General features: G+C 41.9%; 1 protein-coding gene across 3 annotated transcripts in view; it reads left to right on the top strand.

Moving 5' to 3' along the window:
- Positions 1-23,791, top strand: part of LOC111162366 (hydroxysteroid 11-beta dehydrogenase 1) — a 61,314-nt gene extending 37,523 nt beyond the window's left edge. For 2 of the 3 annotated variants that reach the window (XM_022526738.1, XM_022526740.1), the window contains 2 exons: positions 19,661-19,804; positions 21,499-22,055. In XM_022526738.1, the coding sequence (XP_022382446.1) occupies positions 19,661-19,804; positions 21,499-21,716 (362 nt within the window). In that variant the 3' untranslated portion in view covers positions 21,717-22,055. Of the gene's footprint in view, positions 1-19,660; positions 19,805-21,498 lie in introns of all 3 variants that reach the window. The other variant, XM_022526741.1, reaches the window with a different exon arrangement.
- Positions 23,792-24,962: the final 1,171 nt, after the last annotated feature.

The following is a 24,962-nucleotide window of genomic DNA, read 5'->3' as shown; positions in this document are numbered from 1 at the left end:
TTTTACACATAGATGTATAGTATTTCAGGCATATTATGAGATGACTAGGCAGGGGCACATACCTCATAAGACAAGGCTTTTGTGGGAAAACTCAAACCAATGTATAAAGTCACTTGTTGGACCTTAACCTGTTTGAGGGTTAAGGGCTGCCTGTGTGGTCTAAAACTACTTCAAGAATTCAACATTACAAAGAGGGAAGAAAAAAATAAAACAGGTTTCTCAACGACATGTATCAACTAACAGGATTTGGAATACCCATAATGGTGTTTTGCATCAAGACAAGAATATACAGATGTTAATCTCATCCCTGCCTCCAGCTTGGCATACCCACTTTTTCCTGAAAGGCAGGCAATGCCTCAAAATAGTATGGATATGCCTTGGAGTGTGGTGGGGAGAGGAAGGCCAAGGTCAAGGTTTGGGATGCAAAGGGGGTCTAGGAACTAGAGTAGTAAGGGGTGATTTATCCCTCACCCAATTATTTTATATTTTTCTAAGGTGAATCTTTACCCTTAAATCCAATTACCTCAGAAATAATTTTCAGGGGCGCCTGGGTGGCTCAGTGGGTTAAGCCTCTGCCTTCGGTTCAGGTCATGATCTCAGGGTCCTGGGATCGAGCCCCGCATCGGGCTCTCTGCTCAGCGGGGAGCCTGCTTCGCCCCCTCTCTCTGCCTGCCTCTCTGCCTACTTGTGATCTCTGTCGGTCAAATAAATAAATAAAAATCTTTAAAAAAAAAAAAAAAAAGAAAGAGAGAATTTTCAGGAACCACACTTTCCAAAGTGAGTGGAAGTGTTTATACATGCAAATAGAGGTATTAAAGTGGGCAGGAGGGAGGTGGTGCTGCAGACTTGGACTATGTTGAGGAGACTGGAGGGAGGCAGGGGAGAATGAGATACGTGCATTTACAGAAATGTCATCTATAATGTCTGGAGGAAGGCCAAAAAGATTCAAGGAAGAATCAACAACCTGGACATAAAAATTTCTGGAGCCATGCTAGCCTAAAGTCAAGAGGTTGTGTTTAGGCAAACCTGAAGGACTGAGACAGAACCTGTTGGACTAGTCCTCAGGTTCATTGCTGTACCAGCTCTGCAAAAGGGGCAAGTGGAGATCTGCAAGGGGGAAAGATGATTTCTTGCTGAAGACATTAACAATTTAGTACAGGCTGTGAACAAGATAATGCTATTCATGACAACCATTGGTCCACCTTTCCCCCCTTGAAAGGCTGGGTAGAGCTTAAGTCTTCGTGTCTACTTAAGCCTGCTAGACTACTGATTTTTGTTCCAGTGCATCTCTTGGTGAAAAGAGGAGAGTTCTACCATCGTGTCTTTACATTTACTTGTGAGGAGTTTGAGAAGGCTTAGAACAAATACACCCTACTTGAAAATATATATACAGAAAACTAGATCTTAAGAAAAGAATATAATGCCAAAATCAGACTCTACATAGATGCAGTCCTTAAGTTTCAAATTTGCCTCTTGAATTTTTTTTTAAAGATTTTATTTATTTATTTGAGAGGGAGAAAGAGAGTCCAAGTTAGGAAGGGGGTAGAGGATAGGGAGAAGCAAAGCAGACTTCCTTCTGAGCAGGAAGCCCAATGCAGGCAGGACCCCAACCCAGGACCCCGGGATCATGACCTGAGCTAAAGGCAGCCACTTAACCAACTAAACCACTCAGATGCCCATGCCTCTTGAATTTTCTTAACAAAAAGAAAAAGAAGAGGGTCAGTATATAGATAAGATTATATTCAAAAGAAGGAGGTACTATAGGAAGCAAATAATATCTGAAATAAATTTCTCATAAAAGACATAAAGTACATGCAGAAAGTAATGAAAAGAGCAACGCCCCTAACAACTTTCTTAAATGTTTTCATAATTTTAAAAATCAACACACAGACACACACATGCACACACACAAACACACTCTATGAATATCTGGAAAAAGAAGAAAAGTGTAAAACTCAAAGTAAAAATCATCCATAATCATCCCAATATTTTGGAGAATTTCTTTCCAGATAAAGGTAGAGATATAAAACAATTATGTTCCTATTGCCAAACATTTAGGTTCCTTCCAGTGTTTTGCTATTTTAAAAATCCTATAATAAATGTCTTCTATGTAAATGTGTGACTGAGCTGATGATTATTTCCTTAATAAATTCTTAGTACTAGATTTACTGGATGAAATGATAGAAACATTTTGAAGGCTTTTGGTACATCTTTCCAAACTGCTTTAGATGAAAGGAAAAATAAAAGACTAGACTTTTAAAATATACAAAAATAAAAACAAATTTAGATGACTATGAGCATCATGGCCTGTTCCCACCCCAAGTATAGACACAAGTTATTCCTCTCACAACTACTTTGCAGAGTTCACAAAATTCTTGGCAATTGACAAGTTTGTAGGTAAAAGAAAAAGGTGTTTAGTACTGATAAGTTTCACTTGACATGAAACGTGAGGTCCCTGTCCCTTTGAGAGCAGTGGTGTTCACTTTTTATTACATTATATCTTATGGCATGTAGTGGATATTTAATAAAGGTCCAGCCAATAGTGAATTAATTACATTTTCATGTGTTTACAGGATATTTATATTTTCTATTCTGTGAATTGTTTTGCCATGCCTCCGCCCATCGAGATGTTAGCAAAACTCTTCTAATAATAAATAACCTAATTGATTTCATATGGAGCTTCTTGTTGCAAACGTTGACAAAGGCATATCTTTGAAACTCAGTTAAGTATAAAATGAATAAAGTGAAAAGTGAAGTTGACATGGTGTGAATATAGACCTTTAGACAGTTGGGTTTGACCCAAGGAGAATTCCTGCTGAAACAAGTATTGATTTCAGTAAGTAGAAGTTCACTTAAGATACTTCAAGATGAGACAGGTCTGGGGAGAGAGAGCACAACTTTACATCTGAGAAATTTATTCTACACACATTTGCAAAAGTGTTCACAAAATACTTTCTCTCATTTATTCAAAAGATATGAATTGGGGCGCCTGGGTGGCTCAGTGGGTTAAGCCTCTGCCTTCAGCTCAGGTCATGATCCCAGGGTCCTGGGATTGAGCCCCGAGTCGGGCTCTCTGCTCCGCGGGGAGCCTGCCTCCACCTCTCTCTCTGCCTGCCTCTCTGCCTACTTGTGATCTCTGTCTGTCAAATAAATAAATAAAATCTTTAAAAAAAAAAAAAAAGGATATGAATTGCAGCTCCACTCTGAGCCACACACAGTGCCAGATGCCAGGGCTCTGGCAGGGAACAAGGAAAGCAAGGCTAGGGACATCACTGCAGAGCCCCCACTTCAGTGTAAATGATCGTTACATTGTTTATAGTTATTTAAAAACTGAAAGCAATCTGAATATTCACCACTAGTGACAGGTTTCTAAATTGCAGTGAAATACTATGTAAATTTTTATACATACTGACTATAAAAATAGTGCTTGAAAGAAAAGTAATTTAGAGAACACTATATATAGTATGAGCCCAACTGTGTTTAAAGAGGTTTTTTGAGTGCATGGTGGCTCCCCATCAGTGAAGAGGATCTGCCTTTGGCTCAGGTCATGATCCTGGGGTCCTGGGATAGAGCCCCACGTCAGGCTCCCTGCTCAGCGGGGAGCCTGCTTCTTCCTCTTCCTCTCCCTCTCCCTCTGTCTCAACTCGTGCTCTGTCTCTCTGTCAAATAAATTTTTAAAAAAATCTTTAAAGAAAAAAAAAAGATAGGGCTTTCATCTTTCATTTTACAGACTTCAGAACTGTTTCTTGCACAATGAGCTTTAGGATAATTAGAAAAATCAGAATTTTTTTTTTAAACGAAAGTAAGGGATTGGGCTCCTATACGGTAACTGGAACCAAAATATCTCTCCTCCCATGATGGCTGATTTGGGGCAAGGGTAGGATAGAGATTGTGCTCCATTTCACAGGTAAATAAGCAAATTCAAGTAACTTAAAACTACTGCATTATCAAATTCAAACCACTAAATGCCACGGTGGGAGTGGAGGGTTGATTTTTGTTGTTTTGTTTGTTTGTTTGCCTACAAAACTGTCAATTGCTGAGAACTTTGTTCCCTCCACAGAGTAGCTGTGGAGCTACTGGACACTCTCATATACTCCTGGTAGGGAAGAGTATGATTTTTTTTTTTTGAGTATGATTTTTTAAAAACTATTTTTAAGTGGTTTCCATCACTGATCTTTAAAAGTCTAGTCCCTCATTGCTCATTTTGTCTAAAGCAATTTGGCAAAATGTATCAGTAGCCTCAGAAGTTCTTCCGTCATTTCACTCAGCAGACATAATGTTGAGAATCTCTCAAGATAGAACCGCCAATCCAGTCACAGATGTACACAGGAAAACATGTATTGGAGGATTTTTTTCAGCTTGTCTACCAATCTGCAAGCAAAGCTACCAACACTGAAAACAGCCCACTCACGTGTGCCTCAAGTCAGCCATCACAATCGACTGAAAGTTCAGGATCCAATTAATGCGTAGTCCATTTTATTATACGGGTTTTAAATTATTTGCTATTTTCCAACAAAGTTGTCTGGTTCAGGAACTCCCATGTGATAAGTGCATATAATAAATCCTTTATTCCTAGCATTAGGAAAGTAAGTAACATTAAATGTTAACAATATTTAAAGAATATTATTTTGAAGGGGGGCCGGATCCCTGGCCCACGTTGGACATACACCCGTCTCAGCCCATCCCTGGGGAGACCACTGGCCTTATGGCAATTGTAGCAGACACGCTGCCTGGAAAGAAGGCCAGGACAAGATCTCCCGGAGATAGCGTGTCTCTGCCATACATGCTTTTCTCAGCACACCTGCTCCCCTTTCTCCTCTCTCCATTAGCCTCTGCTTCATTTGCCACCTGCTTCAACCTGGCTGCCACGGCCCCTTTCTCAGCCTAACAGCTCTCAATACGCTTTGAACTTCTGCCCCATGGCCAAACCTCCCGGTCATTCAATCTCCAACTCCAATTCCCGCCCCCCTCCCGAAAGAAGAGGCGTCTGATTGGCTCACCTGAATTTTGTAAGTAAATCCCGGAAGTTATTCGTGACTTTACCAGCCTGGAGGCACAATCATTGACTCAGGTTTAATCAGTGAGGCCGCGGGGAGGACAGAGTTAGGAAAGAAGCAGGGTGGAAGATGGTTGACCTGTCTGAGTCATTTGCACAGGCTTTGGGTAATCTTCCTTTAAGACTGCTTCTGCCAGCCCACGTTGTCCAACTTGGGCAGGATCAGACAGGTCTGTGTCAGGGAGCGGCAGTGGCAGCCTGACTTGGGATAGCAACACTGAGATGAGATGAAGAGGGCATCCATAACAGAGACAACAATGGTAGCCTTGTGAGAACTTTCAGAGTTCAGATGGGCCAAGAAGGGTGTCTGTGTGGCACCTGGCATGGAGCGTTAGAACTAAAGAGAGGCAATGGGGACATTTGCAACAGGTGCTGCTAAGGGCAGCCCAACATGGAGTATAGAGGTCACCCATGAGCCCTGGTAGGAAGTGCCACAGTCCAGGTGGGATGAGGAGGGCATCCACACAGAGGGCTCAGAAATAGCTACAGAATAATCACATACAAGGGGCATTCATCAAAGAAGTAGTATATAATGGATCTTGCTGTCAGTGTTACAAATTCGAATGAACCTTATGATACTGGACTGGTCCTGGAGGTGTCTATGAAACAATCATTCTTAAAATCCATGAATAGATATGGAAATACAGATGTGTATGTCTATATATGCATGCATATATTCCCTAGCTCTGTCTACTGAGAGGACCTGGGAGCACATTGAGTGTCCAGATCTTGGTTTCTAAATATCATTCTCCACTAAAAGAAGCCAAGTATTCTTGGAGAAATGGTTGATTCCAGGGCAGTGCCAGGAAAGGTTTAAGATGAACCTGAAAATCTTGTGCCACCAATTAAAAAACTACCCAAAGAATAATAGGGACATGTTACCAGGACACAGAAACTTTTAAAAGGCTCCCACTAGCCAAACCTGGAACCATTGGGACATTCAAATAAATAATGACAATAAGAGATTATAGCCCAGGGGCACCTGGGTGGCTCAGTGGGTTAAAGCCTCTGCCTTCGGCTCAGGTCATGGTCTCGGGGTCCTGGGATCGAGCCCCGCATCGGGTTCTCTCTGCTCAGCAGGGAGCCTGCTTCCCCCTCTCTCTCTGCCTGCCTCTCTACTTGTGATCTCTCTCTGTCAAATAAATAAATAAAATCTTTAAAAAAAAAAAAAAAGAGATTATAGCCCATAAGATGCACTAAATTCCATAATGAGATAAATAAATACACAAACAAATGGGGAATGGAGAAGGCATTTCCATATAGTGGAAAGCTAAATGAGAAATACAGGAGGAGTGATGAAATTAGAAATAAGTAGCAATAATTCAAAAAAATTAGTAATAATTCAGCCAGAAAACATCAATGGATGCCAAAACTGGAGGGTAAAAGTTTAATAAGAAACACGGCATTTACATAGTCTTAAAGTGCCACCCTACTCAACAGAAAAACAATATTCAAAAATGAAAAAAGGACCTGAATAAACAACTGTATATGAAAAAATGCTCAACATCACTAATTATCAGAGAAATGTAGATCCAACCACAATGAGATACCACCTAACAACTGTTGGGGTGGTCATTATCAAAAATAAAAACAAAACAAAACAAAATAAAAACAAAAACAGGAAGCAACAAGACCTGGGGAGGATGTAGAGAAATTGGAACCTTTGTGCACTGTTGGTGGGAATGGTGAATGGTGCAGCCACCATGGAAACTAGTATCGAGGTTCCTCAAAAAATTAAAAATTAAAAATAGAATTACCATATGATCTGGAATTTATACTCCTTTGTATATACTCGAAAGAACTGAAAGCACACCCCAAAAGATACTTGTACACTTGTGTTTATAGAATATTATTCATAATAGCTAAATCATGGAAGCAACCCAAGGGTCCACCAAGAGATGAGTAGATGAGCAAAATGTAGTACATACATACAGTTCAGGGGCACCTGGGTCGCTCAGTCAGTTGGGCATTTGCCTTCAGCTTGGGTCCTGATCCCAGGGTCCTGGGATCGAGCCCCCTGTCAGGCTCCTTGCTGAGCAGACAGCCTGCTTCTCTCTCTCCCTCTGCCTGCTGCTCCACCAGCTCGTACTCTTTCTCTCTGTGTCAAATACACAGAGAGTGACAGTGAGAGAGGGAACACAAGCAGGGGGAGTGGGAGACAGAGAAGGACCCTGGGATCATGACCTGAGCCAAAGGCAGACGCTTAACGACAGAGCCAGCCAGTTTCCACGATAAATAAAATCTTTTAAAAAGGGAAGGGAAGGGAAGGGAAGGGAAGGGAAGGGAAGGGAAGGGAAGGAAGGAAAGGGAAGGGAAGGAAGGAAAGAAAAGAAAAGAAAAGAAAAGAAAAGAAAAGAAAAGAAAAGAAAAGAAAAGAAAAGAAAAGAAAAGAAAAAGAAAGGAAGATATTCAATTCATTCTTAAAAAGAAAGGAAATTCTGATATATGCTAAAGTGGATGAACCTTGAGGACATTATGTTAAGTGAAATAAACTAGTCACAAAAAGGCAAGTACTATATAATTACAGTTAGATACTTAGAATAGTCAAAATCATAAAATTAGAAAGTGGATAGTGGTTGCCAGGGGCTAGGAGGAGAGGGGTATGGGGAATTATTGTTAATGTATACACACAGTTTCAGTGTTGCAAGATGAAAAGAGCTCTGGAGATGAATGCTGGTAATGATTGGCACAGCAATATGAATGTACTCAATACCACTGGACTGTACACTTAACACTGGTTAATAAGTTTTTTATTTTAAGTATGACCCTACAAAATATTGTAGTAGGTTGAATGGTGACCCTCAAAAAGATACATCCATGCCCTAAGGCCCTGAACCTATATATGTGATGTTATTTGAAAAAAGGGTCATTGCAGCTGTAATTAAGTTAAGGATTTTGAGATAAGGTCATCCTGGATGACCTGGTTTGGGCTCTAAATCCAATGGCAAGTGTCCTTATAAGAGATAGATGAGAAGACATGGCCAGAAGGAGAGAGCTGTGTGAAGAGAGAGGCAGAGTCTGGAGTGATAGAGCCATGAGGAATGCTGACAGACACTAGAAGCTAGAAAAATCAATAGAGGATTCTCTCTCCCCTAGAACCTCTGAAGGGCATGCAGCCCTGCCAACACCTTGATTTCAGACTTCTGGTCTCCAGAACTGTGAAAGAATAAACCTCTGTTGTCTTAAGTCAGCTAGCTTGTAGTAATTTGTTACGGCAGGTCTAGGAAACCAATAAATTACTTTCCACATTTTGATAGTTGCATTGTGGTTAAGTCCCAGAATGTCCCTCTGTGTAGGAAATGCACACTAACATATTCAGGGGCCGTGGGGCATTGGGTCAGCAATTACCTCAATTACAGCAATTTACCCCCAAATGGTTCAGGAAGGGGAAGGGAGAGGTCCTTTGTACTGTTCTTGCAACTCTAAGTTTGAAGTTATTAAAAAAAAAAAAAAAAATCTCCATCCTAGGGATCTAGTGACTTGGAAGAGGTATGACAGTGGATTTTGTGGGGCCTTCTTTTTTTTTTTTTTTTAATATTTTATTTATTTATTTGACAGAGATCACAAGTAGGCAGAGAGGCAGACAGAGAAAGAGAGAGAGGGAAGCAGGCTCTTGGCTGAGCAGAGAGCCGGATGCGGGACTCGATCCCAGGACCCTGAGATCATGACCTGAGCCAAAGGCAGCGGCTTAACCCACTGAGCCACCCAGGTGCCCTTTGTGGGGCCTTCTTGTGGGTTCCTTAGAGATCCCCTGTAGGAGATGTGCTAATGTTTCCTGCAGCTCGCTCTTTTTGGTTTCTTCGTCAGCGCAAAGGCTTTGATCAGCCCATCCCTCTTGGCCCAGTCCACCCCACCATCCCTAAGCAGGTGGCCCCAGGCCAGCTCCCCTCCATGGGCTCCATTATTTGGTTTTTGAGAAGCCGGATACTCATCCGTACATTTGATCCCACAATGCACTCAACTAGTTCCCAAACTCTAGTGGACACTTGCAAAATTCTCCAAGTAATCTTAAAGCCTCTCTTAATGATGGGAATGCAAATGCCTCCCTAATCCGCAGTGGAGGAACACATAGGACAATGATCACCCTCCTTTCTCCAAGCACAACTATTTTGGCCAGATATGGGTGATTAGGTAATGCTAGTGGAAATTGTCGGGCACAGCAACTGTGCGAGCTCTTGAAATCTACTCTGGAGATGCGCTCATGTGATCGGGACAATAGGAGGAGCCACGCTTCATGGCCCCGTACCTGCACAGAAAAGCTCTTGCCAAAGTCCTCTTGCAAAGCCTAGGTAACAGGTTTTATCTTACTTATCTCTGGTACATTTTGCACTGTTTCAATACCATACACTCCTCTTTTGTGTTCTGCCAAATCACACCGCGTCCCAGGTGTCGTGTCCCCTGGCCACCCAGGATGCTTTGCTTAGTTCTCTTTATCCTGAAGTCTTACTGTTGGTTTCTTTAAGATTCTTTCCACCCTGAGCCCTCTTCTCTTCTGACTCAACATACCCCCCTGGCATCGCCATCCATTCCCTTTGCTTCAATTACCACGGGACTGTGGGTTGTCCCAATGTTTACAATGATACCTCAGGTTCTCCAAAGCCTGGAGTAGAAAGACGGATTTATCTTTATAGCTCAACTCAACCCAAACAACTAAAGAGGTTAGACCCTCAGGGGCCCAGCTCAGGAAATATTTTTAGGAAGAGCTGGATAAAAGGCGCCAGATCCGGGATGAGTTCCAGCCTCGAAGCCACCAAGGCATGGTGAACCCTGTGTTGGGGTTCGCTCAGTGGGAGATGTGGCGCGTTTGCCTGGGGTCACTCTGAGAGTCTGAAGGCGGGCAGAAATGAAGTTTTTCCATCCTGCACACTTTCTTTGGAGCTCTCAATTCATTTTAAAATCTGCCTTTGAAATGGAAATACTGTAATTTCAAAATCTCAGCGGGGCAGTTGGGGATGGAGGGTGTGGAGTGGATGAACAAAAGCCCTGAGGCCTGCTTTTGACCTCTTCTTCTTCACTAACAAGCTCCAGCACACAGCTAAGCTGCCAGCCCTCTGGCTCTTGCTGTTCCTACGGTGGCTAAGTCCCAGCGTTTCTGGGACAGAGCTAATTGCAAACAGTATGTCCCATTCATCACAAAGTCTGCACTCTTACTTGTCAGACTCCATGTCCCATATTTTCTTCAGAAAATATGATCGCCAGAGCTCTGTTTCTCAGCGGTCTAAAACTTCCCAGGAGAGAAACCGAGCTAACATACATCTGTTCTGCCCCGATGGCTCCATTCTCCCCCCTCAGCAAACGAAACCTACCCTTGGGCAGAAGGGCTCAGGCGTCTACCCCCTCAGTTTCATGACAGTTTCACGCAAATTAGTACATTTATTTACTTGTTCATTTGATTTCATTAAGCTCATACTTTGTTTTCTAACTGGTAGTTAACAAGTGAATCTTGTGGTCTGCAATCAGAAAATAACTTTATTCTTATGGGTTAGCTCATCCCTGAACCTGGCTGTGATGGCAGGCAGAGGGCAGTGCTGTAGGCTAATAAAAGATCCTCTGGCTGCCTCCAATCTCAACAAAGGTCTCACTTCAGTAATTAAAATGTCCAGTCACGAGTAATTTCACTAAAGCTTCTCCCCTTATGGAGCTTGAGCCTGCTGTAGCAAGGAGAGACGCGTTCCATTTTTCCTCCTGTTCCCTGTCTCCTCCTCCCTTACCAGGCTCCCTCTAGCCCCTCTAGTTTAAAAGAAAAGAGGGGGGCACAGGGAAGAAGGAAGGTCCAGGATAGGTAAGGCCTTCCTTGGCTGATACCTGGCTAATATACCACTGAGCTCTGGCCACAGCAAACGTTCGAAGCTCATGCTCTCGGAGCTGGGAGCATAACCAAACCTGGCTCTTGCATGGGGTGTTTTTGTGGGTATCTTTAGGAAGCCCCTGCTGGAACACTGCTGGTTCTTCTTGGGATTTGGGCAGCAAGTGCTTATGGGATGTATTTCCCTCTGACCCTGGGAGTTCAGTGGGATTACAGGGGGATACACTCACCACTTGGGGCTGCTCTTTGGGGCAGGATTGGAAATGACTCTGGGGAAGAAGGGATGAGTGTTAAGACAAAGCCCCTAGGGTGGCAGCAAGCCGAGTGGGGGGCTGGATGTCCAGCTTCCTACAGGAAGCCTTCCTTCCCTTCTGTATGACACAGTTCGCACCCGCTCTGTAGTGGCCTTGCCCATAGTAAGCAGACCTCTTGGGTTGGGTCAAACCCCAGTCCTTGATGCCCCTCAAACTCCTTGGGACAAGCTCTCCATGAGGTGCCCTTGGAGCTTCTCTCACAAGAATGGACATGAGGGGAAGGCCCACCCCTTCTCCTTGGAAGGTCACTGCGAGTCAGCTCAATATCCTCTTCCTACTCCATGCCTCTGGCCTCTGCGCCTTCAGTCCCTTTCTTCCCTCAGGATGGATGAAGGTCTACATGCTGCAAACACATTTTTAGTTTGGGGGTTTTTCAGGTTTTTGCTTATCTGTGTTACCACATGCTGTGTAAGTGCACAGGTAGTCTGGAACCTTCCTTCAGAAGACAAAGGCATTTGCCAGTTTGCTCTCAGCCTTTGAACCTCAGCTGAAACTAGAACAGAAGTCAATTTTTAACATCCTGTTACATGTTATTTATTCCATCTTGGCCAGGGCCCCTTAACTCATGGAACCTTTCTAAAAAATAAAAATCTGGGTTTTTAGAGGGGCCTTGCCCTTTTGAGCTTTCTGAAACTTCTAAATATATTTCACGTATAGCAGAACACAGAGGTTCCCTCACACAAGCGTATCTGCGTTATACAGGAAAATTTAAGAACAGCTCCGTGAATAGAAAACAGACTTGAATGAAATGCAGTAGTGTTGTTTTTGGAATAGTGAGCACCTAGGAGATTTTTCTCCCTTCTTTTCTCTTTTTTCTACTTTTTGATATGTTTCAGCTTTTCTTTAGTGAGCCTAGACTGGTTCACAAAATCCTTTATCTGCAACTCCAAAATCCAAAAAGGTATGGGCTGGGGGGTGAGGGGTAGGGGGTTAGGATTAGGGGTGGGGAGGGGGGTAGGAGCTCTGAATACTAAGGATTTCTTCCCCCATAATTAATTATCTATAGTTAGTTTAACTTGAACTGAAGGGAAGCTACTTAAAGATTTTATCTCAGTGTGAACTTTCAAATATTTTAGTGCAGAAATAATCATGTGTTTACTTACAACCTACCTCCTCAGACTACTGGGGGTGTTATGTAGTATACACCATAAACCCCATACCACCTCCTAAAATCCAAAAATAATTCTGAATTCCTTAACACATCAGGCCCTATGGGTTTTGGACAAGTGCTTATTAGCCTATACTTTTGAAAAGAAGAAAATATAATGAACTGTGTTATTATTTTTCTTGTTCTACTAGCTTCTTCTTATAAGTGACCCATTCCCACCTCTAGTCTTTGCACAAGCCATTCCCACCTGTCCCTGGCCCTTCTGTACCTTCTCTCATCAAAGCAGAATTCACAGCCTACCTCCTGAAGGTGAAGTTTGAACTTTCCTGGTTAGTTCAGTATCTTTCTTCACATAAATATCCAGTTTAGATTTGGGACACATGGTTTGCCAGGTCACACTAGTTTGGGCTTTAAAGAGACACAGTAACTCATAATTTAATGATAGTTTACCCAGCTGCTGTCATAAGATTTCAGGAAGCCCCTTCCAAAGACCTTCCCTCTCCACTTCTTCTGGGAGCTCCTAGATCAGGTTCAATGAGTTTATGTCACCATGCCTCTCCTGCTCCCACACCCACCCTCAAAGCCCACCATAAATATGCTTTATGGATAAAGACCTTCTTTCCTACTGAACCTGTCAACACAGTCCTCTACTCCAGAACACAAACTAGAAGACTCTGAGAAGGGAGTAGACTCAAATCTGTAGGTTCTCTCCATATATTTTTGTAAGATTTTATTATTTTTAGGTAATCTCTACACCCAACATGGGGCTTGAACTTACAACCCTGAGATCAAGAGTCGTGTGCTCTACCAACTGAGCCACCAGGTGCCCCATCTCTCCATGAATTTGAGAATTACTGGTTTAAAGGTTTGCAGATCAATAGCAGGTCACAAAATTTAAGACATAAAATTTGGTTATAATGACTGTGAACGACAGTTGAAGTTTACCTCATGCGTAGTTTTCCTAGTAAAGGTTAAAGAGTTTTCAACAGAATTTGTTCAATCTTAACCCTTGTCTAATAATTCAATATATTTCTTCACCATTTAAAAATATTTTTTTAGGGGCACCTGGGTGGCTTAGTCAGTGAAGTGTCTACCTTCGGCTCAGGTCATGAACCTGGGGTCCTGGGATTGAGCCCTGCCTCGGGATCCCTGCTCAGTGGGGCATCGGCTTCTCTTTCTTCCTCTGCCCCTCTCCCCACTTGTGTGCTCTTGCTCTCTCTCTCTCAAATAAATAAAGTCTTTTTTAAAAAAAAATTTTAAAACCATGCTTCTACCGGTGAATTTTCCAGGAGGTTTTCTTGCATGTCTGGCTGTTTCTCTACCTCTCTCCTCTCTTCCTCTTTCCCTTTCTCTTTTCTTTCATCCTCCTCTCTAGAACAACAAATAAACAAACAAAACACCACCACCACCACCAAAAATCTCTCCTTTTCTCCTGCAAAACAATTTAAGATCATTTTTGTGCTTTGGCAGAATCTAAGGCATAATTAAAGACAGAAAGTGGGATACACTAAGCTCCCTTAATGGGACAAAAATCACTGTTATAGGAATTCAGACTATGGTTAACATGGTCTCTTGCTTCTGCATCCCTGTTGCTACTTGGACAGACACATAAAATAATACAGTCAATATCTTTATTATCATCTCAAAGGGAAGAGCGAGCAGATATGTCAACTTGGCACCTGTGACCTTATATGAAAAAAGGTCTTTACAGATGTAATAAAGGTAAGGATCTCAAGATGAGATCATCCCAGGTTATATAGGTGAGCTTAAATCCAATGGCAAGTATCCTAATAAGAAAAGTAAGACACAGACAGAATTGGAGGAGGCCATGTGAAAATGGAGGCAGAGATCAAAGTGATGCATTGATAAGCCAAGGAACGCCTAAGATTGGCAGCAAACATCAGGAGCTTGCAGAAACAAGGAAGAATTCTCCACTTGAGACTTTGGAGAGAACATGGCCCTGCTGATACCTTGGTTTTGGACTTGTAGTCTCCAGAACTATGAGAAAATAAATTTTTGTGGCCTCAAGCCTCCAAGTTTGTGGCAATTTATTATGGCAGCCCTAGGAAACTAACATAAAGGGACTAGAAGTGACTAGCCCTATGGGTAGCTCATCTGTCAGCTTAGAAGGGAAAACAGTAATGCTATTCATAAATTTTGCCTATTTGGGGGCTTACTTGTCAAGCAGAGAGAATCTTCACCAACTCAGGAATGGCTTCGGAAAAATACTCAGATAAAGAACAGTGGCTTCTGACTCAGTGATGATAGAATTTTGAATGACTATACTGGACACCTGAAACTAATATAAAGCTATACATTTACTCTACTGAGATTAAAATAAAATAAAAAAGAACAGTGGCTTCTTCTGAGGAACTATCCCCTGCTGCTTGAAATTGTGGGCCACTAGAGTCGAATTTGAATCCTGATTTGGCTCCTGGTTCTCCTACTCATTAACTCTGTAACATCAGGCAATTGTCTAGCCTTGAGACAGGCACCTAAGAGCTAAATAAGTGTTAGCTCCTATTATCTTCATTTTTGTGATTTTTTTGTTTGTCTACTCCACATGGCTGTTTGTTCGCTTATCCTTTCCCAAGGCTGGAAATGGCTACCCCAGTCCCAACCTTACACAACTTTTTAGTTCAAAATCCAACAACAGCTAATTAGAATCCTTGCATCACTTATTTTAATATCTTGAGAGAGACCATGATGGATGTTCAAGCCATTGTGCATGCTAGCTATCACTGGCCTGACCTTCTTCTATGACTGTGAAGGCAAAATCTTTTTGAAGGATATAGTGTGTAGAAAGGTAATGGTGAAAGAAAAAAAAAAAAAGACAATGGTGAGCATTTCCAGAACTCTGCAGCCTTTTAAATTTTATATATTTGAACCTATTTATATATTCTTTCATAATCTATGCCTTTGATTTCATGCTTTAAAAAGCATCTCTTGGGGTACCTGGGTGGCTCAGTTGGTCAAGCATCTGCCTTCAGCTCAGGTCATGATCCCAGGGCTTTGGGATCGAGCCCCATGTCATGATCGAGCTCCCTGCTCAGCTAGGAGCCCGCTTCTCCCTCTCCCTCTGCCTGCTGTTCCCCCTTCTTTTGTTTTCTCTCTCTCACTCTCTCTCTCTCTCTGTATCAAATAAATAAATACCGTCTTTTTTAAAAAGTATCTCTTACCTTGAGATCATATATTGACCCTCATTTTGTTATTTTACTTTCCACATATACTCTCTAATTTGAATTCTTTTATTAGAAGAGTATTTTTCTCCAAATAGCCTATTGTCCCAACATAATCTTTTGAATAACTCATACTTTTCTCACCAATTTAAAATATGAATACTAATAGCGATCACATTTACTAAATACTTCTACATCCCAGAGTTTGAGCTGAGTATATTATATTTCAGCTTAGCAGTATTATTATCCACATATGACAGCTAAGAAATGGCATACTTGGGATTCACACTCAGGTCATCTAATTGGAGAATTCATATTTTTAACCACTATGCTACTCTTTTCTTTTTTTAAATATTTTATTTATTTTTTTGAGAGAGAGAGAATGAGAGAGAGCGAGCATGAGAGGGGGAATGTCAGAGGGAGAAACAGACCGCCTGCGGAGCCAGGAGCCTGCTGCGGGACTCGATCTCAGGACTCCAGGATCATGACCTGAGCTGCAGGCAGTCGACCGCTCAACCAACTGAGTCACCCAGGTGCCCCCACTATGCTATTCTCATAAATAATTTGGTCTATTTTTAGCTTAAACAATAGAAAACATTTTTGACATAACTGAAGTCCAGATTGAAGGTTGACTTGGCTCAAGCTCAACATCCCCAAGATTCTCTTGACTCCGCTCTCTTCCATGTGTGGCTTCATTCCTAGGCTGATAGTGAGATAGCTGCAGTAATTCTAGCCCCCATATCCATGCACAAAATTGTCTGGTAGAAGAGAAACAAAATGGCTACTTTAAGAAACTCTCCCAGAAGAATAAAAAAATTTTCTCAGACTCTCCAACAAAATTCTCCTCAAGACATTGGTTGAGGGCACCTGGGTGGCTCAGTGGGTTAAGCCTCTGCCTTCGGCTCGGGAATGATCTCAAGGGTCCTAGGATCGAGTCCCGCATGGGGCTCTCTACTCAGCAGAGAGCCTGCTTCCCCTCTCTCTGCCTATTTGTGATTTCTCTCTCTGTGTGTCAAATAAATAAATAAAATCTTAAAAAAAAAAAAAAAAGACATTGGTCGAAAATGGAGCACATGCTCATTCCTGTGTCAATTATGGGCCAGGAGATTGGATTAAATCAATTATACCACCCCTAGCATTAGAGATGGTATCAACTTTCCCTTGGAACATGGGCAGCATAAAAGTAAGGACTCTCAGTAAGGATTAGGTTCAGCTCTCTAATGCAGAAAATTTAAAACAGCAATAGATTAAGTAAGTCAAAAGGTAAATTAGTCTGGAGGTAGGCAGTACCCTGGAGGTAGGGCTACGAGGGAGGCTCCATGGTCACCCAGTTTCCCTCCTCTCTCAGTGCTCTCCGAGTCTCAACATGTGGCTTCTACTTCATGATCTTAGGTAATTCTGGAGCCACAGCCAACATATCTACCTTTAGGCACCAAGAAGGAGGAAGGAGTGGAAGGGAGAGACTGATTTCTTTTTTTAAGGACATATTCCAGAAATCACATGATACATTTCTGTTTACAACCCATTGGACAGCACTTAGTCATTTGGCAACATCTGGCTCAAAGAAGCTAAGAAATGTGGATTTTATCCCAGATAATTATTTTCCCAGACACACATCAGAGATTCCACTACTAAAGAAGAAGAACAAAAGATATATTGAGAGCATGCTAGCAGTCTCTACAACAGGTAGAAACATGAAATCAATTGGGGTTCAGTTACAGAGGAAGAAAGGGGAACTAAATTCTGGTTAGGCAACCAACAATGTGTCCTGAAGCCCTGACGGAGTCTTTGGTCCAGTCCTAGACTAGTCAACAACAAAGCACTATCAGATACTCTGGTTGGACATCTTGTGCCACACACACCCATTCCTGGAACTTGACTGTAGAGTAATTCCAAGCCAAAACTCATGATTGAGAATGGAGTTGGAGAGATTTGTTTGTATTTTTTTGAAGAGTTAATACATTAAGGATTGAAGTTCAGATTAAAGATATTAAGCTTATGTTCTAAATTATTTTCTAGTTTCTCATTTACCCTTTACCTTTACAGTGATGTTATTATAGCTATTGCTTTCACATATAGAAGTTTTACATTTTATATCATCAAATATTCTTTGCCTTTACATTTTTTTTAATTTTTCTGTTAGAATGATCTTTTATAACCAAGGATCTGATAAATATCCACCTATATTATCTTCTTTCCTGACTGAATTATTTTTTATCAGTCAGAAGATGCTTTCTGCTGCACATATAACAAAAACTCCACTTATAATCACTTAACACTAAATAGGGCTTCCTTTTTCTCAGGGAATAAGTTCAAGGTTGGTTTAATGGACTTATTATATCTTTAAGAATCATTTTACATTTCTGTGCCGTAATTCTTAATATGTAGCTTTTCCTCAAGTTCATAAATGACCACTGCAATGCTAGGCATCACATCTGAAGTACATTTAGGATGAAAGAAAAGAGGCAAAATTTTAAAAATGCATGTCACCTGAATCCACCTATTTCATCAGGAAATTAATATCTTTTCCAGAAACCCCCTCTTAGATTTCTCATTGGCCAGAACTAGATCATTGGCCATACAAAAGATCAAGGGAATCCTGAGGAAATAAATATTTTTATCTGAACACACTGCTGTCCTGATTTAAAAAAAAATCAAATTCTACTATTAAAAAGGGGGAAATGGAACAACACTGTCTGCCATACTTTCCATCTAGAATTTTTTGGATATACAATATAGAACAAGGAGTTAATAATTATTTTCCAATGAGTTAACCAACTTTCCTAGCATCTTTATTGAATAAGTCATTTTCTTTCATTGACTTGGTAAGCTTATAGAGTTTCTAAGTCCAATAATGGCAGAGTGATACCTAACAGATCAGCCTGCTCCAGATCAAAATTTGGACAAAATATAGAAAACAACCATTGAAAGCACTGGAGAGAAAAAGCAAAAGCTGACAAAAACTGGAGAGTTGTTGACAGTTGAAAGGGGGAAACGGGGAACTGACAATAGATGAGTTTTATAGCTTATGCCTAAGGGCAGTCCACAATTAACACCATATCTGATCTGGGATAGAAAACTGCCATCTTACTACCTTGAAGAACCAGAAAAAAGAGTTTAGGGTTTCTGTAGCATCCAGAAAGTATAGGGGAACATACTGGAAAGGAAAGAGCCACAGTGGATCAGTACCAAATTTTATATATAAACTCTTCCGTTTATCCCCTGAATTACTCATGGATTGTGTAGATACCAAGAAACCAATTAAGATTAAATAATTCAACAGAGATTTTAGTTGGAACCTACTGCAAGAGACACAGGGTGTAAGCTAAGTTAAATTTCCACCTGAAAAAAAAAAAAGTAAAAAATCAATACTTTTGGAGGAATATGACAGAATCCAGAGACTCTATAATGTTTCATTCACAACATCAAGAACACATTGCAAAATTACTCCACATACAAGAATAAGAAATATGACTGATACTTAGGAGGAAAGGCGATCAATGGAGATCAATCCTTAAATGACCCATATTTTAGAATTAGCAGACAAAAATTTTAAAGTAGCTGTTATAACTCTTTGCTCAGCGAAGAGTCAAGGTCTCAGTCCCCTTCTAATCCCTCCTCTTGAATAGGGTATAATGAAGAGGTCACCTTATCAGGCATATGTCCACATGTTCTTCCCCAAACTGACTGAGAATGAACCGGGGTGATGAAAGTAAGAAAAGCAGTTTTAAGCAGAAAAGCAAAGACAAGGATTTTCATTTCCCTTGTATAGAAAAGAAAATCAATAATAGGTTGCTGTGTTGGCAGAGAGCTCTTGCCAAACCCTCAGATCTCTGCTGTCTTGGGTCAGACGTAGCAGAGTTAGCGGCTGTGGGATTACATGGCTCTTTTGTAGTCCCACTTATATACTCCCCTTACTAAAATCTAACCAGTCTTTCTTCAGTGAAGCTTTTCCTGCAGCCCACCCCACCTTCCACCCTAGTCTCTTCAAGGGAAGTTTCTTTGATATCTTAATAATCTTTTTTTCTTTCAGAAATTCAACACAGCATGATAGCCTCTATACGAGCAAAGAGAAACTATGCCTCAAAGGGTAAAAGGACTCCACAGGGGTTACAAGTCCTACGACAGATAAAGCAAAGATCATCTCTGTAGAAGCCAAAATGGGTCACCTTCTTAACCCATTTCCTTATTATTTAGGGAAAATGGCTATCCCACTTGTTGCGCCCTATTCTGCAAGCAAGTTTGCTCTGGATGGGTTTTTCTCCTCTATCAGGATGGAGCATTCTGTGACCAAGGTCAATGTGTCGATCACTCTCTGTATCCTCGGCCTCATAAACACAGGTAAGGTGAAGACAGTGCAACAAACAGCCTGCCTTACCACTGTGAGTAAAGGAAGCGTTGAACTCCTTGACTCATGTGTCATTGACTAAAAGCCAGCAAGAGAACCAGTCTCCACTTACTGAAGCACTTTGTCACCAGGGAAGCCTCTGACTATCCTTCGACACTTCTTTCCATTCTGACCACCAAGTGTGCCGAGTGACACCAGACCCATCACTTAACCCTATTCTGAACCTTTATGTCCTCAGGAACACTCAATGGCCATTACTGTCCTCCCTGAGGCTTGTTAAGTACAAGTTTGTTATTCTTAATACCATCACCAATAATAAGAACTATTGATATTCTGAATCTTCTTTTTTTCATAAGTAGTCTCTATACCCAATATGGGGCTCAAACTTACAACCCCAAGATCAAGAGTTGCATGCTCTATTGACTGAGCCAGTCAGGTGCCCTTCATAAACCCTTTGATATAATGCAATGAGGACACAACATCATTTTTGTGATATTCTTGCCAAAAATGCATAACCTCACTCCAATCATCAGAAAAAAAAAAGGACAGAGGCACCTAGCTGGCTCAGTCAGTAGAGCATGAAGACTCTTGTTCTCAAGGTTGTACGTTTGAGTCCCACACTGGGTGCAGAGATCACTGAAAAATAAAATCTTTTTTTTTTTTTCTTTAAAAAAAAAGAGAGAAAAATGGACTAACCCAAACTGCCATTCCACAAAACAATTGATCAATACTTTTCAAAAGTGTCAAAGCCATGAGGGACAAGGGAAGAATGAAGAACTACCACAGACTGGAGAGAAAAGAAGAAATGATTACTAAGTCTAATCCTGACTAAGATCCTGGAACACAAAAAGGATGTTAGTGAAAAAAATAAGGTCTGTGTTTTAGTTAGTAAAATTGCCCTTATTACAACGTACCTGGACACTTGTACAGTGGTAACACATGATGTTATAATTAGGGGAAGCACGGTGAAGGCTACAAGGGGATACTCTGCCCAATTTTTACAACTTTTCTGTAAGTCCAAATGCAAGTTTATGTAGAATAGGTACAATAAGAAAACTTTAAAGAGTAACTGAATAAGTTAAGGAGTTGTTACCGAACAAGAGAAAACACACACACACACACACACACACACAGTGAAACAAGGATAGAAAGAGAAAAAGAAGCCATGCCAAAAGGACATGGAAATTTGGAAAAGATAAAGTAACTTCCCTTCCAAAATGAAAGTGGTTCGTGCTGACAGAAAGCAAAGGCCTGGATTCTTGTCCATCTCTTCCTTTTACAAATTCGTAAATCGTTAACATACAGCACTCGGCTTTGCCCACTGACATTTTCCATTAGCTACTGGGTCTTGATATAACTTCTATCCCCATTGTGCTCCCCCATATTACTCCCTCACCCCAACCAAAACACTCAAGAGAGAAGCGTGATTTAATTCTCTCAATCACCTCTAACTGCGCACCCCCCACCAAATCTTCATCCAGGAACACAGGGTCCACATTAACTCTAAGCCTCTCTTTGCACAGCAGGCCCTAAATGCAGGCCCAGTCTTCTGAGAGGCCCCGCGGGTCTTATAGAACAAGCACTGGCAAACAGCCCCTCAGATTTAAGCTGTTACTGTCTGCAGACTTTCCATGTTGTAGACTCTACTGGTCTTGGATAACCCCACTCTTTTCTCATCATTCTATAGACACAGCCATGAAGGCCGTTTCGGGGATCATCAACACTGATGCATCTCCAAAGGAAGAATGTGCCCTGGAAATCATCAAAGGGGGAGCTCTGCGTCAAGAGGAAGTGTACTATGACAACTCAGTCTGGACATATCTCCTGCTGGGAAATCCAGGGAGGAAGATCCTGGAATTCTTGTCCTTAAGAAGTTATAGTTTGGACAAATTTATCAACAACTAAGCACTTCCTTCAGGTGGAGCATGGTAGGGGAGCTTTGGGACTGTTCTTCCTGATATCTATCTGATCTCCATCCAGGAAGGCATCTCCAGAGAGACAAATGGGTGTCCCAGAGAGTCGTAAATCACACCTCACATCTCACAATTTGAAGGAGTTCCTCTAACACTTGCACAGTAGAAACCTAATTATAATGAATGTCATGAACCACGGCAACCTGCAGTTGTGAAACAGATAGTAACCGTAGGTATAATTAAAAGGTAGTTCTATCAAATTTACCTCATATATGATATTATGATCAATACAATATTAATTATAATAAAGGTCATATCCATGTTGCAAATTCATGATTAGTAGCTCTAAGTTCAGCTCATTCAGTAAGGTCCTTTAAAACCACACAAGTGAAAATTTTCAGTGTTCATTTCGTATCTTGTGGTCTGAACCTTTTTATCGTTCTTGAGTTGAAGAAATCACCCTGTTCTCCATTTAATGGACATCATGTCCATACCATATTGTATATTTCAGATACTCTTTATATTATTTTATATTGCTCCTCAGGGAGGGAGGATACCTGGGTGGGTATAAATCACTAGGGCAAACCACAGAAGTGGAAGTCCCTGGGAACTTGAGCCACACAACGTACACATGTTGATTGCCCTTAGACTGCATCAGGCATCTCCACTTTATGTGTTAACTCTCCACTGTGTGTTAGAAATCTGGAGAGAAGGGAATGGAGTTCCATCCTCCCACTTACACATTTCGTCATTTCTTTATCCAGCAAACACTTATCAAACACTTGTCAGACATCACCTGACTACAACCAAACAGGAAACAGAAATCAGCCATATTAACAACTCAGCAAAGTCTTGTATCGGTTGGGTCCCCAACAAGTAAGAGATGGCAAATTAGATCATTTTAGTAGGCTTTAGTAAAAAGGGGTTTTCTTACAAAAGTGGGGACAAGGTTAGTGCAATCACAAGGGATAAGGTAGTGTCTTGTGGTAAGTCCCACCTTAGGGACAAAAAGAATGGTTATGAGAATCCAGAGATAGAAGCTATTCCCAGAGCGTCACAGAACAGGAGCTACGACATTCAGTTACCGGATGCCGCCAGCCCAGCTAGGACTATGCAGGAAGGATGTGGAGGGGATAAACACCCCAGCCTCGTTCTCTTCCCTCCCTCCAATTTCTTGCTAATATTTTCTCTTAGCTAACCAGAGGGTCAAGGGAGCAGACTGATATAAACCACACAGGTCAGCTTCCTCATGGACAGCACAGTAGGAAAGAATGAAGAGTGCTCTGGAGGGATAGATGGGATATATCCAGCATGAACTCAACATCCCCAAATGCAGGGTTTCCATGGTAAGAGATAATAGGACACGAGACATGGGATTAAATGCACCAGAGAAATTTCCTTTCCCCATCATTTAATCTAAATGACCAGGCAGCAGAACAGACTGGAATCCATTGAGCTTGCCAACCACCTGGACAAGGAGCTAGCACTGAGGGTGAATATGGCTGGGCTTTTCTTAGAAAGAGATTCTTTCCAGACTGTGCTCAGTGCAAGGGAACAGGAAAGACCTGACTGCACCTGTGTGCCAGAAAAGAGATCCAAAATGTGAAGTCAGATTTCTGACCACACAGCACAACGGATATGCACTCTAGTGCTGAATCAGAGAAGATCATCAAGTGTCTGGATGCGGGTGGTAAACTGTTATGCTAGTCCCAGAATCAGGGGCCTCTGCATGTGTCACAAATGGGGCAAGAAGCCAGGTTTGCAACAGGATGAGGGTGGGAGGCTGATCAGAAGAAAAGGAGGTAAACATTGAGACAGAAACATGGTCAGATGACAAATTTATAGCCAGAGCCAGCTTCCAATTAGTTTTGCCTTCAGCCTGAACTTTCAGGGTTCTCTTAGGCTTAAAGGCACACTTCAGCCTATGTTTAGTATAAATCAGCTACTCCCTGATTCTGTTCACTTATGGGGAAAAGCAAGAGGAGGTATGTAACAATATTTATGTAACTAATAAACTAAACCTTTGGTCTTTCCAAGGGTGTGTTGGTAAATGTTTAACAATTGGCTCTCCAGAAAAAGAGAGAGAGAGAGAGAGAAGAAGCATTTGCTTGCTTCCTTGATGTAGATACTCTCACCCTGGTCAATTTCAAGCCTCGGGGGTCACATCGCTGAATGTGTAATAGAAGAGAAATGCACCTTCAGCTCTCCCAAACCTGTACAGCCTGCTCCAGCACCCCGCCCTGACTTTCCCATTCCACATTCTTGACAGAATTAGTTATTCTTAAAGGCCCAGCTCAAAGCCTCTTCCCTCCTCCAAGGACTTGAAAGTAACAGGTCAGCTTCTACCATTGCTGTTTCCCAAAGACAGGGGATACTCACATTCTTGAACTCTCAGGGAATCAGCATTTTGCATGAAGTCAACAGCCTTAACTGTGTGCAAGTCCCAAAATTGACTTTTCTCTCTCTCGCTCTTTCACTAGCACATTCACTAGCACTGCCCTCCCCTGGGAATACCAGAAAACCCCATTGAAGGTGGCTCAATCAAGTAGAAATTACTTTTCCTCCCCTAACAAGTAGTCTAAGAGGGGCCGACCAGGGCCTCAGGGAGCCAGCCTCCTTCCTTCTTTCCACTCAACTATCCTTGTCACCGTGGAGTTACAAGATAGTGGCTCTAACTCAGCATCATGCTGTTTCAGGGAAGGGAAAGGGGAAGGGTGAAGGAGGCACACCAGCAGAATCTGCCCCCTGATAAACGGCAAATTGGGAAGCCGCATCTAAGGACTTCAGCTCACATCCTCTGGGCTCGAGTCACGTTTTGTGACCACCCCTCCCTTCAAGAGAGGTTGAGAAATGGAACTTTCAGCTGAGCCCACACTTACCCCCAACAAAACTGGGGTCTATGAGGCAAACAGAAGTGTTTGTCACAAATGTAAATCCCGACAGAAACAAAGAAATCCACAATCAGAGCAGAAGGACAGCGTTCCTTAGATGCCAGGTTCCTGACCTTGGTGACAGGATCCAGTTCCACCGACCACCTCCAAGGTCTAATTTAGTCCCACCCTCCCCCCACCCCCTCCCCACCCCCATGCTGAAGAGCACCCTGGGCTCCTGCCTCTCTAAACTCCACTCTAAGGAACTATGATTCCCTCTCCTCAGTTAAGAGTATAATGGAAGACCCTAGATAAGAGGTAGCAGGGAGCCCCAGGGTGACCTCAGAGACAGGGTGACTCATCCCATC

The sequence above is a fragment of the Enhydra lutris genome, unplaced genomic scaffold (genome assembly GCF_002288905.1).
Source record: "Enhydra lutris kenyoni isolate GAN:26980312 unplaced genomic scaffold, ASM228890v2 scaffoldscaffold91, whole genome shotgun sequence".
In the NCBI taxonomy this organism is placed as follows: domain Eukaryota; kingdom Metazoa; phylum Chordata; class Mammalia; order Carnivora; family Mustelidae; genus Enhydra; species Enhydra lutris.
The sequence above is the reverse complement of the archived record's forward strand: the minus strand, read 5'-3'. Positions and strand labels throughout refer to the sequence as shown.